This window comes from Apteryx rowi, unplaced genomic scaffold (assembly GCF_003343035.1).
Source record: "Apteryx rowi isolate R43461 unplaced genomic scaffold, aptRow1 scaffold_1101, whole genome shotgun sequence".
NCBI classification, from domain to species: domain Eukaryota; kingdom Metazoa; phylum Chordata; class Aves; order Apterygiformes; family Apterygidae; genus Apteryx; species Apteryx rowi.
Window position 1 is genome coordinate 139645 of NW_020447311.1, and position 12813 is coordinate 152457.

Below are 12813 nucleotides of genomic sequence, written 5' to 3' on the forward strand. Positions count from 1 at the left end.
CCACCGTGTCGCCCCCAGGGCAGCATCACGGCCGCACGAGCCCTTGCCCTGTGCCAAGCCCAGGGCCGGTGGTGGAGGTCCCCTGCCCGGGGCCAGGCACCATCGGTGCTGGCAGGGCCGGGGGGGCAGCGCCCAGCGTAGGGATCACTTCTTCAGGAGCTGGGCTCTGGCCCGGTTCAGCTTCTCCACCACGGCGACGTCGGTGCTGGCGGTGCACTTGGACAGGACAAAGTTCATCTCGTTCTCGTTCTTGTGCTCGATGGCAGCGTCGGCCGCTTGGTCCAGGTCCCTGCAGYGAGAGCGGAGGGAGCTGGGGGCGGCGCGGGGAGGGGTGGAGGGGGCAGCGCCGCCCCCAGCCCCCTTTTCGGCACGTTGCCCGCCTGGCACCRGAGCCAGCCGCAAGGATGCTCCTGGGGACCCCCCATCCCGTAACACCTCGGGGTTCCTCCTCTGCCCTCCCTGGAGCCTGGGGGGCCGTGCCCCATAGCTCCTCCACAGGGAGGGGGATCCCGTGTCCCCCCACCTCCTCCCCCAGGCTGGGGCAGAGCCAACGCACCCCACCAGGATGAAGGCCTTGACTCGCTGCTCCGGGGTCACGCGGGGAGCGTACTTCTTGGCCTCGTAGCGGTTGTGGTGCTTCACGGAGATCTCTACGAAGGGCTGGGAGAGGAGGGGGGCAGGCTCACTGCTGGCTCCCTCCCAGCCCCATCCTTCAGCCTTTGCCCCATGCCAGCCTGCTCCCGGGACAGGGCAGCCTCCTGCTCCGGTGCCCCCCAACCCACTGCTGTGCGCCCAGACCCGGCTGCAGCCCATGGCCACCCGCCCTGTGACGCTGCTGGGGCCCTGCCACGTGCCCTGAGATGGGGCAAACTGCTGGCACTGGGCAGGGCCAGGTGCCCTCCAGCAGCGAAACCTCTTACCAGGTACCCGATGGGCGACTTCTTGCTCTTGGAGAACTTCTCCATTTCCTCCCAGTCTCCACGGGTGGCCAGGGCACTGATCTTCAGCCACCAGTACCTGGGGACACAGACCAAAAGAGCTCATCTAGCTGCCAGCGCCCTGCAGCCCCCCAAGCAACGGCCGGGCCCCGGCCCCGCAGCACAGGGACCCCAGGAAAGAAGRGGACCAGGAGAGGAAGGCTCCTGGTCACGCACTGCTCTTCCTCCTCCTAGCTCTGCCCAGCCCTGGCCAGCACCTGCTCCAGCAAAGCTCATGCTTGGCACCCCGAAAAGGTGATGCTCGGGATGCCAAGCTGAGGTTCACATCTCCCGCTCAGGGTGAACCACCGAGGGTGCTGCTGGCCAAGGACAGCATCAGCTCTGCCCGCACGTGCGCGGCCAGGGATGGGGGGCAGCTCTGCCCCTGCCCCGCTGCRGGAGCCCCCCCAGGCACAGGCTGCTCCCCCGTGGGACCGACCGCTTGTCGGGGATCTTGAACTCCCGGTACAGCTGCTCGGCCCGCTTGTGGTGGCCGTCCAGGATCAGGTTGGAGACGGTGTCATGCAGTGAGAGGTCAAGGTAGGGCTTGTCGAAGTCCTCCTGGAGATGTCGCTGGAGCCGCAAGAGCTTGATCTGATCCTCTGTGGCCTGCGGAGCAAAGCGCCAGGGTAAAGGGGTCCTTGCGCCAGCCCGACCCCTGCGAGCGATGGTGATGGTCCACCTGGCTTCGGCAGTGGGGCAGGGGACCTGCACGCCGCCCTCCCGTGCTGGCAGCGCCGTGTCCAACAGACGTGGCTCAGCCGAACGCCGGGGCCAGCCAGCGAAGCCCAGCTCTGCTCCCTGCCCAGCACCGGCCCCACCGAGAACAGGAGGGTCCCAGCAGCCCCTGCCTGGCCCCGGCCGTGCTCACCTTGGCAGCAAACTCGTTCTTGGCTTTGTAGTACGCGTCCACGGCRTTCTGCAGAGCCCCTACTCTCCCCTCGATGCGCTGGGGACAGAGAGCACAGCTACGTCACCCCACGCCAGGCTGCTGGGAATGGAGCACATGGGCTGGGTGTCGCGGAGCCCCCAGGTGACAATGGCACTGAGCTGTGAGCCCGGGAGTTTCCCTCCTGCACCCGGAGCCCACCCTGAGCAAGGGGAGGGTGGAAGCTCCCCTGGCTGCAAATGCCTGGCTCATGCTGTCGAGCTGCAGGGGACAGACACAGCCACCGAGCAGCCCCTTCCCCGCTCAGTTCACGTGCGCCATGGGGATGCRTGCGGCATGCGGAGCCCAGCGTGCTGGATTTCCCTGGCCAAACGGATCAGCTGACTAGGAGGAGGCACCCATCCACCCTTTGCACTCCTCCTCCCGCTGCCGGGGACAGACCTGCTCCGAGTAGCTGGAGTGGACGTGGAAGTTGCCGAGTTCCTGGTGATTATCGTCCTGGTTATACAGGTCCTTCAGCGTCTTCCGCTCCTGGTGCTTGCAGAACTGGGGAGCAAGGGGCAGGGGTCAGGGCACACGGGGACGGCGAGCTGCCTCCGTCGCACCGCGCCTGGCTTGCTCAGACCCTGCTGCTGCCACGGCGGCTCACGGGTCTGCACGGCCTGCCCGAGGCAGCGGCACGGGGCACGCGGGGCCGAGCGGCCGGGGCAGCCCCTCACCTGGCGGTACAGGCTCAGGGCCACCGGCTGGTTCTGCAGCGTCATGAAGAAAGTGCCGCGGTTCAGTTCGTTCTTCAGATGGAGCACGACAGTGTAGACTGGGGCAGAGAGAGGACAGGATTCAGGACAGGGGGACAGAGACCCTTCCCTCCAACACGGCAGGTCCGGGGGAGCAGCCAGCCCACAGCACGGGGAGGGAAGCAGGGGASAGCGAAGCGCAGGGCAGAGCCCAGCACTTCCTGAAGACATGAACGGGCTCCCCCAGAGCCCAGGTCCTTCCCAGGAGAGGTTTGCAGCCCGGAGGCTGGCCAGACGCCACGGTGCCGGGAGCTGCATGGTCCTGTCCCACTGCAGAGCCCTTCCCTGGGCGCGTGTGGGGAGCCCTGACGCTGCCCGCCCTTACCCAGGTCCGTGTCCCCGCTCTCGATGGCTTTGCTCAGGGCCAGCTTGCTCCGCTTCATCTTCAGCAGCAGCGGGACCTGCTCCCCGGAGCGCGGCTCGTACTCCAGCAGCTGCAACCGGCRGAGAGGCCGTCGGTGCGCGGCCGCCCCGTGCATTCCCCCAGTGATGGGGGCCTCCACGACGCCTCCCCTGCTGCCCTGCCGGGTCCTCCCCAGCCCCAGCCTCCGGCCCAGCAGACCTTGATGGCCAGCTCYGTCCTGCCGCAGTCGTAAGCCCGGGCGGCGATTTCGGAGTACGAGATGCCTGGCGTGTCACCCAGCTTCTGGTTGATGGCGTGGGCCACCTCCTCATCCGACTTGTCCTTCTGCTGCACCTGGAYGGGAGCGGAGAGGTCTCTGCACGGCCCCAGGACAGGCAGAGCCCTCGGACCTGCCTCCCTGCAGGCGCCTCCTYACCTTGTAGCAGGCCCAGTGCGCCAGGATCCGGCTGACGCCCTGGATCTCCGAGAGGCGCAGGTACTCGCAGATCCTGATGGCCAGGGGGTAGAGCCGCCGCAGAACCAGCCTGGCGCGGGAGCACATGGAGGGTCAGCAGCACGGCGAGGGAGCGCAGCACAGCCGGCCTCGCAGGGAGGCCCAGAGCGCTCGGAGCCTGCTCGGCCCCCGGGCGGAGGGACGGGACTGTGCAGAGACCGCAGCGCAGCCGGACCCACGGCCTCAGTCCCGCCAGCCAGGTTGGCTCGGGGGACAGGCGCTGTCGTGTCCAGCTCGTGGGGGGATCCTCACCTGTCCAGCAGGACTTCGATGGTAAGCCGCTTGTATCTGCGGGGACAGTCAAGGGACAGCTCAGCTCGCCGAACAGGACCRAGCCCCGCAGAGCGCAGGCAACGCGTGCCCGGGGCTGAGCCCGCCCCGGTGCACGTGGCGGCAGGGCCAGCTCAGCTCTGGAAGCAGCACAGGCCATTTCTGCGGGCCGCCAGAGCCCGCCGGCTCGCGATCACGGAGGGAAACCCGGCACGYGACACTGAGCCAGGTCAGGCCCAGCAGCGTGTGATGAGCATGAGCGTCTCAGCTACAGACCCCTGCTCTGGGGCCCAGGAGACGGCTGCTGCCCGGAAGACAGGGAGCTGGCTGCTAAGGGGCAGAGCATCCCACTCCTCCCGTCTCGCTGCAGTACCAGCAGGAGTCCGGAGCCCCAAATCCCCGGGTCAAGACCAGCACCGATTCCAGTGGCCTCGTGCACTAGCAGCCAGATCCTGTTCCCCGCCCGCGGTCCTCGCTCCCGCGCCCGTCCCACAGAGGATACTGGGTGAAGGTGAGGGGGATGCCGATCTGATAGTCCCGGATGGCGTTGAGCACCCGCAGGTCCTGGCACATGCGCACGAAGCTCTCCGGGGGAAACTTGTCGATGAAGCACTTCCCAAAGGAGGCGGCCTGCAGGAGAGATGTGCGGTCTCTGGGGTGGAGCGAGTCACGGGAGAGGCCTTGAGCAGAGCAGGGAAAAGCTGTCAGCCTCGCCCCAAACTCTCCCACCGCCTCCTACACTCACCCTGAGCAGGGACTTCTGGGTTTCAGGCTCATGCTCRTAGCCGGCTGCCTCGATGCACTGGCTCACTGCCTCCGGAAGCAACTTCTGGTCCTTGATCTCCCGCAGGTACTCGTCTGCCTTCTGACTCTCCTTCTACAGGGAAGCAGAGCCCACAGGGAGACCTCAGGATCCGGGAGCTGACGTCTCCCAGCAGGAGCACGGACCACCTCGCTCCCCATGCTCCCTCTGCTCTGCACGGCGGGCACTGGGTAGCGGGCAGCACTCAGCGAGCCCTCACCCTGGCATCCCTGGGACTGGATCCCTGCGCACAGCCCGCAGGAGACCGGAGAGCAGCAGCGAGCACGAAGCCTGGGTGCCCGGCTCCTCCGAACAGGGCTCGGAGCAGCAGGGACACAACCGCGTGACACTGCGCCGCCCAGCTCGTCACCCTACAGCAGCGTGCGGGCAAGGGCTGTCACCCTCTYGGGAGCCGGTGGAGCGTGGCTCCAGGGTCACAGCGATGTGCCCGCGCATCCTGYGCCGATGAGCCGCTCGGACACCCCGCGCCGCCGAGCAGCTGCCGAGGTCTCCAGGGAAGAGGCTCTTCCTCCAGCCGGGCTGTGCTCCCTGCCCTCCCTGTGCTGCCAGGCAGGCGGTGCTGCCTCTCGTGCCCACCCAGGCGCCCCGAACTGCACGCCAAGCTGGGAGACCCGCTCCAGGCATCCGGGATCCAGCAGAGCCCAGCCCAGCCCACGCGCCAGGGCCGCGGCTGCTGCAAAAGCCTCAGAGCGAGTGGCCCTGGCTGGGTCCCCATCACCTCYGGGCTCTTCCCTCCCGTTACCGCGGGGCAGGGATAACGCTGGCAACAGTTTGCATCGCATCGGAGCCGCCCTGACCGTGCGGTGCTCCCCAGGGAAGGCAGGGGGGAGGCAGGGCAGTGTGCCGGAGCAGGGCAGCGTGCCGTACCTCGTACTCCTTCTGCGCCTCCAGCAGCAGTGCCCCCGGGGCCATGGAGGCAATTTTAAAGATCTCCTGGCTGGCCTCTGTGGAGAAGGGAAGAAAAAGCGAGGGTGAGAGGCTGCCCCAACCCAGGAGCGAGTCGCCCGCACCCGGCTGGGCATCTGCTCTTAYGCTGTCCCTCCCTACAGCTCCCCAGGGCTGGGCACAATCCGGGGGAGCCAACCCGCGCTGCCATCCGTCACCCTCCTCCCGCAGCCCCGGGGGCCCCAGCCTGGGCACCGAGCGCCGCAGGGGCGACCTGCCTCCCCAGCCGCAGGGAGAGACCCGCGGCCTCGCCACCCAGGGGACATCTCACCTGGGATCTCGTGCAGGAACTCGTGGGAGGTGCGGGACAAGATCCGGACCCCGTCCAGCTCCGGCACCAGGTAGGAGTCCTCATCCAGAACAAATCTGTGCTCCCCACTAAGGACTCACGGGAAGAAGGCAGCTCCCGGCTGCAAGCCCAGYTCTGCCCAGGGCCAGGCCAGCCACAGCCAAGCCACCGAGAGACCCCGACAGCAACCATCCCCATGGGGCTGCGGCTCGTGACCCCACTCTCCAGGCAGACAGCGGGGCACAGGATTAGCCCTCGGAAGGGACAGCAATCCTCCCGCTCACGGCAGCCCTTGTCCTCTGAGAATCAGGAGAGGATCATGGAAGGGCAGAGCAGCTCCCAGCTGCTGGGGCTTCCATAGCTTGGTGCACCAGCCTCCTCTCCAAGCTGGGAGGAAGGCTGGGTCCTGTCCGTAGGGAGCTGGGAGACTAGGAGAAGGGGAACAAGGGCCTGGGGGGTCCAGAGAGGGAAGGTGCTTTCACTGCTGCACAAAACTGAGGTGACCGTGGCCGGAAAGGGGGAATTGTGGCTGAACTGCAGCGGAGAGGAACAAATTCAGCCTTATCTGACCATCCTGGGGGCCTCTGACAGCAAGGGCAGGCCAGGGCTGCAGAACCACCGATGCTTGTGACAGAGACAGCGACAGCCGGAGGGAGGCCAGCTGAGGCCCACGGTTTGGGCTGGCCTTCAAAATGACACCAATGACACCTGTCCTTCCTCCCCAAAGGATACTGGATGCACTCCGTGGAGTTCCCTGCCACCATGAGCTGACGATCCCAGGCCACCACCACGGCACGCTGCCGGCTCCGGGGACGCATGCACCTGCCGGGGACCCCCAGCGCCGTCAGGGGCAGCGTTTACCCCCGAGGCCCTGCTCCAGCGCCAGGTCTGGTCCCGCAGCCCCCCAGAGCGGGGCCTGTCCCCACGCTCCTGGACCAGGAACGCGAGAGAAGGTCACATTCATCCCAGGGAGGCGCCAGAGCAGCCCGGAGCCAAGCGGACCCTGCTGAAGCAGGGGCACGAGGATGCTCCAGCGGAGCCAGGCCAACACGGGGTACAAGGATCCGGGGTCTCCGGATGGGCACAGCCCGGGGCAGAGGGAGCCAACCCACAGACCACTCACCAAACCATCTGCTTGGGCGGAGATCGGATGCTGCTGTTGAATTCGCAGAGTTTCTCCTGGAGCGGGAAAGAGCAGAGTTAYAGAGGAGGAAGCGCAGGGAAAGGCGCGTGCGGCGGGAGCCCGTGCTGAGGGCAGCTCCTGCAGGGGACGAGCAGCGCAGAGCGCTCTGGCCCCGGGAGCGCTGGTGCCAGCCTGTGAGCAAGAGGTCCCTTGGGAGCACCCGACCTCGTCACCAGCTCCGGCCTCTGCCGGGAACCGGGGAACAAAAACGGAGTGTGAAAAGCCTGTTCCTCCATTGCTATAGTACGCAACCCGTCTGCCCAAAGAGCAAGAAACTGCTTGTGCTTGACTGAAACCAGGTGGGGGAACCAAGGCTAAAGGAGAAAGATCTGTTTCAAAGAGTGCAAGAGGTAACCAATATGCCACTAGTATGAACCACATAAGCAGAGGGGAATTTGGGAGTGCAGAATCTTACGAGGCCACCTAGACCTAAGTGACCACATCGGTAATGGTAATAACGCTGAGACTGCTGAGGAAACGATATTAGAACTACCAAATTTGGGTACGGGTGTAACAGAATTGGGACCAGTGGGGAAAAAGTGATTAGGAACAAGTTGTTTATTTGTGAGGAGTTTGGGCAGAACAAGGGACAYGCAAGGGCAGTAAAAAGGTGGGTCCAGAGACAGAAAAAATGGGCAATAAGGTATAAAACCAAGTAAAGAACAAAACAGGGTGGGTCTTCCGACAGCAGAAGCACAGATGCCTACGGGTGGTGGCGACGCTGACCTGCAGACCCCAGCCCAGCAGGACCYCGGGGGGAACCTGCTCACACCCCACCGCGTTCTCCATCATCAGTGTCTGGGAGACTTGGTGCGAGAGGGCAGAGTAAGGAGGGATAGACTTACGCTCTAATAGTAGTGGGGAGGGAAGGGAAATAGAAATGTAACTCAGTAGTAAATATACATGATTTTTAAGGTTTAAGATTGATAATTGATAGTTTTATAGTTATACGTGATAATGAACAGCCCTCAGCTCCTCCAACCCAGCCYGCGCCAGAGCGTGGGTCAGACCAGCATTGCCCCAAGTCGCCTCCGTGGCTGAGCCCGCTCTGCCCGGCGCGGCGAGGCCCAGCCCAGGGCCCGGCGCTCACCTTCAGCGTCGACAGCCCCATCCAGATGTAGCCCGTGTCGGTGAAGAGCGCCAGGCAGCGGTAGTTGAAGGACACGGCCATCCGCAGATAGGCCCCAGCAGCGGGGCTCATGCCAGGTGGGGTCTGGGACGGGAAAAAGGAGACGGTTACACCCGGGGGCCAATCTGGGGACACTGCACGTGTCGCACACCGGCACGGACGCTGCCTAAAGGGCTGAGAGCCGGTTGCAGGTGAGGGTGTGAAGCTGGTGAGCAGTAGCCCAGGGCCAAGCTGGACCGTCCCTTCCCACTCCACCGGCCACCTCGTGCCTGCTCAATCCTCCCCGCTCTGCCCCGGCCAGCGTGGGGCCAGCATCCCCGCTGCCCACACCTGCCCAGCGAGAGGGGATGCCTGTGGGGCGGACGGGGGACGGCAAGGACCTGCTAGGGAGGGCGGGAGGCTGGAGACAGGCGCCGTTCCCCACCGACGGCCGCCCGCGGCTCGCTCACCACCACGGAGCAGGATGTGTTGTCCAGCAGGTAGAGATCCTGGCCGACCGCCAGCAAGACGATGGTCACCCTGTCCTGGGAGAGCACGGCCCAGCAGGAGGGCGGCTTCTGCAGACCTGCCGGGCACAAGGGATCAGGGCTCCGCGCCTGGCGGGAGCGGGGAGGAGGGCGAAGGGGACGCACCTGGCACCTCGGGCATCCTGCGCAGCTTCAGGTCATCGATGTTGGTGGTCAGGGAGAAGCGGTGCGCCCCGGTGAGGATGGCCACGCCGGTGCCGTACTCCGTGTGGAAGACCTTCGCCTCCAGCACGTGGTTCTGCAGCACCTCCTGGGCCACGGAGAGAGAGAGCTGAGGGCAGGCCGGGGCCGCAGGGGCAGCCCGCGACGGGCGCAGCGAGGAGCTCAGCACCGGGCTGCCAGGAGGGATGGTGCTGTCGGTGAAACACTGCTCTGGGAATGAAACCGCCCCCGGGAGGAACAACAGAAATACCAAGTCCAGCCCTGCACAGCACTGCCCTGCGTCCCTGCTCCGACAGGCCTTGCTCCTGCGGAGCAAAGGATCGTTCCGGCCCCATGCGTCACTGGGACGTCYGTCAGCTCTTTTTCAAAGGAAGCGAGGCTGGGAGAGCCCCGCGCTTTCAGCTCTGCCCCCAAAAGGGCTGGGGGAGCACTCGGAGGCCGCGCAGCACGTGCTTCTCCAAGCTGCATAAACCCAACTCAAGGCGTTTCCCCGTGAAGAGCTCAGGGCAGGCGCAGCGGGAGCGTGGCCCGACGGCTGTGTCACCCTTGAAGGCCTCCTTGCTCTGACAGGACCATGCTCCCAGCGCCTGGCCCCGGCCCGAGGGCCCCGCTGGCCACGCCGCCGCGCGACGGACACCCAGCTCGGCCCGGCCCGCACGGCCCCGCTCACGTTGCCCATGCTGAAGTGACGCTTGAACTCGCAGAAGAGGTTGTAGATGAGAACGGTGCCGTCCTCCTGGATGCACAGCAGGTCCTCGCTGGCCGTCCAGCCCAGGTGCACCAGCTGGCCGCTCTTCCACTGCAGGAGGCGGGAGAGGATGCGTGAGCGCGCAGAAGGGCTTCGCGCCTCGCAGGGCAGCGTCCCAGCCGCAGCCTCTCGCCAGGAGACGTTTGTGAAGCCAGTGGCCTTGTCTTGGCTTTGGCAGCTCTCACGCCCCGGCCGTCCTGGCTCCGCCAGGTCCTGGCAACTTTTCCCCCTCCCGCTCTTCCTCTGCACCCTCACTGCTCTGCGCCCGCCCCAGCTCCGCACAACGGCGAAGGGAGGCTGCTCCTGCAGGTCCAACGCTCCTGGCGCTGCTGCTATCTCCTTCTCCCAGGGACCGGGAGGCTTCCCTCTCCCTACAGCTCTCTCCCCTCGCGCGCACCGCTGCTTTTGAGCAGCTTCTCTGAAGCTGCCGGGGGGCTCAACGGCGACTGCAGGAGCTGCACAGTCTCCACACCAGAGAGCTTCGGGTGTTAAGGGCACAGGGCAGCATCTTGCTTCCCCGCTCAGAGATTAGAGGAGCTGCCCAAGGGCGCGTGATAAGCGCGTGGCACGGGAGGAGCGACCGCAGGTCTCACAGCCCAGTGCTTCGTCTGCAGCACCCAGGTGCCACCTCCTCCGCAGGGTGCCCGGGCCTCCCCCGCAGTGCCCCCAGTGCCTAGCGCTCCGCGAGCTCTTCCACAGCCACCCCGCTGCCTGGGGGCTCGTCCAGGCTGCTGCAAGGGTCCAAGAGCTGCAACCGCCTAGCGAGCTCGAGCCCACGCTGGTGCAGGACACGCGGCGCAGGCACTGATGGCTCGCGTCAGCCGGCGCCTCTTGCCCAGGATGCAGCTGGGATTGTCCCAAGCTCTCCGGCCTGTCACCAAGTCCCCAAGAAGGGCCCAGGGGGCAGCTCGAAGCAGGTGGCTGGGTCCGAGAGCTAACGGTGCCCGCTCACCGCGCTGCACCACTCCGCACACGCACCGGGATGCTGGCCAGGAGCAGCCCCGAGGCCGAGTAGATCTCCAGCAGCGGGCGGGCGCTGGGAGACTTCTCCTTCCTGCCGCTGTTCTTCAGCAAAGCTGCAGGCGGGACGGGACCAGCTGAGCCGGTGGCACCTGCTGCCCGCGCAGCCCCCACAGCGGGGGCAGCCCTGGCCCCCGATCAGGGTCCCCCGGCAACGCGGGGGGTGTGTGTGGGGGCCCTGCCCTACCTATGGGCCCCCCGTACGGGGCGGCCGCCACCAGGCAGTCCCGCAGGTCCTCCTTCAGGCTCCACTCCATGGCGTACAGCTCGAACTTCCTGCGGCCGCACGGACACGGGCGGGGGGCTGCGGACGGCGCCAAACCCCCCGGCCAGCCCCGAACCCCACAAACGGTCCCGAAAAGTATGGCCAGTCCCAAACCCTGTGGCTGGACCCGAGCCCCACGGCTGGCCCCAAGCCCTGTGAAGGAGGGGGATCACTCCTGGGCYGGTACTAGGGATCAGGGATGGAGCCTCCCGGGCCAGTATTGGGGGACGGGGACTGGGGCTCCCCCTGGGCCGGTACCGGGGGACGGGGACTGGGACCCCCCCCCCCCGCCTGGGTCTGTACCGGGGGATGGAGATCACAACCGGGCCGGTACCGGGGGACGGGGACCGAGACCCTACCCCCAGGTCAGTAGCGGGGGATGGAGATCACAACTGGGCTGGCACCGGGGGACGGGGACTGGGACTCCTCCTGGGCCGGTACCGGGGTATGGGGACCGAGACCCCCCCCCCGCCCGGGTCAGTACCGGGGGACGGAGATCACAACCGGGCCGGTACCGGGGGACGGGGACCGGGACCCCCCTGTGGCGGGGAACGGGGACTCCCCCCCCGGCCCGGTACCAAGGACCGAGGACCCCAACGGGGCCGGTACCGGGGGACGGGACCCCCCCGGGCCAGGGGCAGGGTACAGGATCCCCCCCGGCCGGTGCTAGGGGACGGGGATCACAACCGGGCCGGTGCCGGGGGACGGGGACAGGCGCCCCCAGGGCCGGTGCCGGTGCCGCCCCTCACCGGTAGAAGGCCTCCTCGCCCAGCGGGTTCCAGTTGGCCGTGTAGCAGTCCATGGCGGCGGCGGCGGCGGCGATCCCGCTCCGCTCCGCCTCGGGCCCGGGCTCCCGGCCGCCCGCCCGCCCCGCGCTTCCGCCCGGCTTCCCCCCGCTTCCGCCCGGCTTCCCCCCGCTTCCGCCCGGCTTCCTCCTGCTTCCGCCCGCCCCGCCCCTCGCTTCCGCCCGTTCCGTGACGCCGCCCTGGCCGCCGCCATGTTCAGTGAGGGCAGGGGCGGAGCCGGGCCCGTCCTGTGCCCCCGCGCGCCCCCTCCGTGCCCGGCAGCCGGGAAGGTCCCTCGCGAGGGGACCCAGCGGCCGCGGCGGCCGGAGCCAGGGCAGGGCCCGTCCCGGCGGGGCAGCGCCGAGGGGACATGCACACACCAACACACGCATGCACAGGCTTGCACACGCGCGTGTGTGCATGTGCATGGCAACATACAATCACACACATGCACACGCACACAGCCTTGCACACACATGTGCATGCACATGCACAGCAACATGCACACACACAATCACACACATGCATACACACGGACTTGCACACACGTGCGCACACACACACAGTGACAGGCCCAGACACACAATCACACACATGCACGTGCGGACTTGCACACACGCGTGCATACACACAGCAGCAGGCCCAGGCACGCACACACATGCACACACACAAACGCAGAGTTGCATGCACGCACATGCACAGCAGTCGCCCACACGCACGCACACCCAAACCCAGACTGCACACGCCCGTGCAGGCGCACCAAGGAGTGCAGGCACACGCCGCCGTCCCACGAGGCTGTGTTTATTTTGCACCAAAAGCGCCGTTTGCGCGTCAGGGGGCCGGCGGCGGGGCGGCGGGCAGCTCGCAGCGGTAGTGCAGCACCTGGAAGTGCAGGAGGCTGGCGAGCAGTGAGGGGCTGAAGGCTCCCACCCTGCGGAAGCCCTGGCCCTCGTAGAGCCGCTGCGCCGCCGTCTGCACCACCGAGGTGTAGAGCACCACGGCGCCGTAGCCCCGCGCCTGGGCGAAGCGCAGCACCTCGCGCGCCAGCGCCCGGGCGATGCCGCGGCCCCGCTGGTCCCGCCGCACCGACATGCGCTTCAGCTCCAGCGCCGCCGGCTCCGCCGCCGGCACCGCCGCCACTATGCCC

At 67.0% G+C, this 12813-nt stretch overlaps 2 protein-coding genes across 2 annotated transcripts; both read right to left on the minus strand.

Annotated features, from left to right (window-relative positions):
- Positions 1–6: 6 nt before the first annotated feature.
- On the minus strand, positions 7–11750 carry VPS16 (VPS16, CORVET/HOPS core subunit). The gene is made up of 24 exons (XM_026076114.1): positions 11631–11750; positions 10804–10892; positions 10575–10672; positions 9519–9647; positions 8792–8936; positions 8609–8724; positions 8121–8243; positions 6971–7026; positions 6580–6669; positions 5830–5924; positions 5481–5557; positions 4536–4667; positions 4293–4420; positions 3773–3808; positions 3443–3551; positions 3226–3360; positions 2989–3097; positions 2586–2683; positions 2308–2412; positions 1849–1926; positions 1417–1586; positions 921–1017; positions 557–660; positions 7–289 (listed from the first exon to the last, which is right to left on the minus strand). The coding sequence occupies exons 1-24, from the start codon at positions 11681–11683 to the stop codon at positions 145–147; spliced, it is 2517 nt and encodes an 838-aa protein (XP_025931899.1). The 5' UTR covers positions 11684–11750; the 3' UTR covers positions 7–144.
- Positions 11751–12459: 709 nt separating this feature from the next.
- On the minus strand, positions 12460–12804 carry LOC112971073 (N-acetyltransferase family 8 member 2-like). Its single transcript, XM_026076126.1, has one exon. The coding sequence runs from the start codon at positions 12756–12758 to the stop codon at positions 12498–12500; it is 261 nt and encodes an 86-aa protein (XP_025931911.1). The 5' UTR covers positions 12759–12804; the 3' UTR covers positions 12460–12497.
- Between the last annotated feature and the right edge of the window lie 9 nt (positions 12805–12813).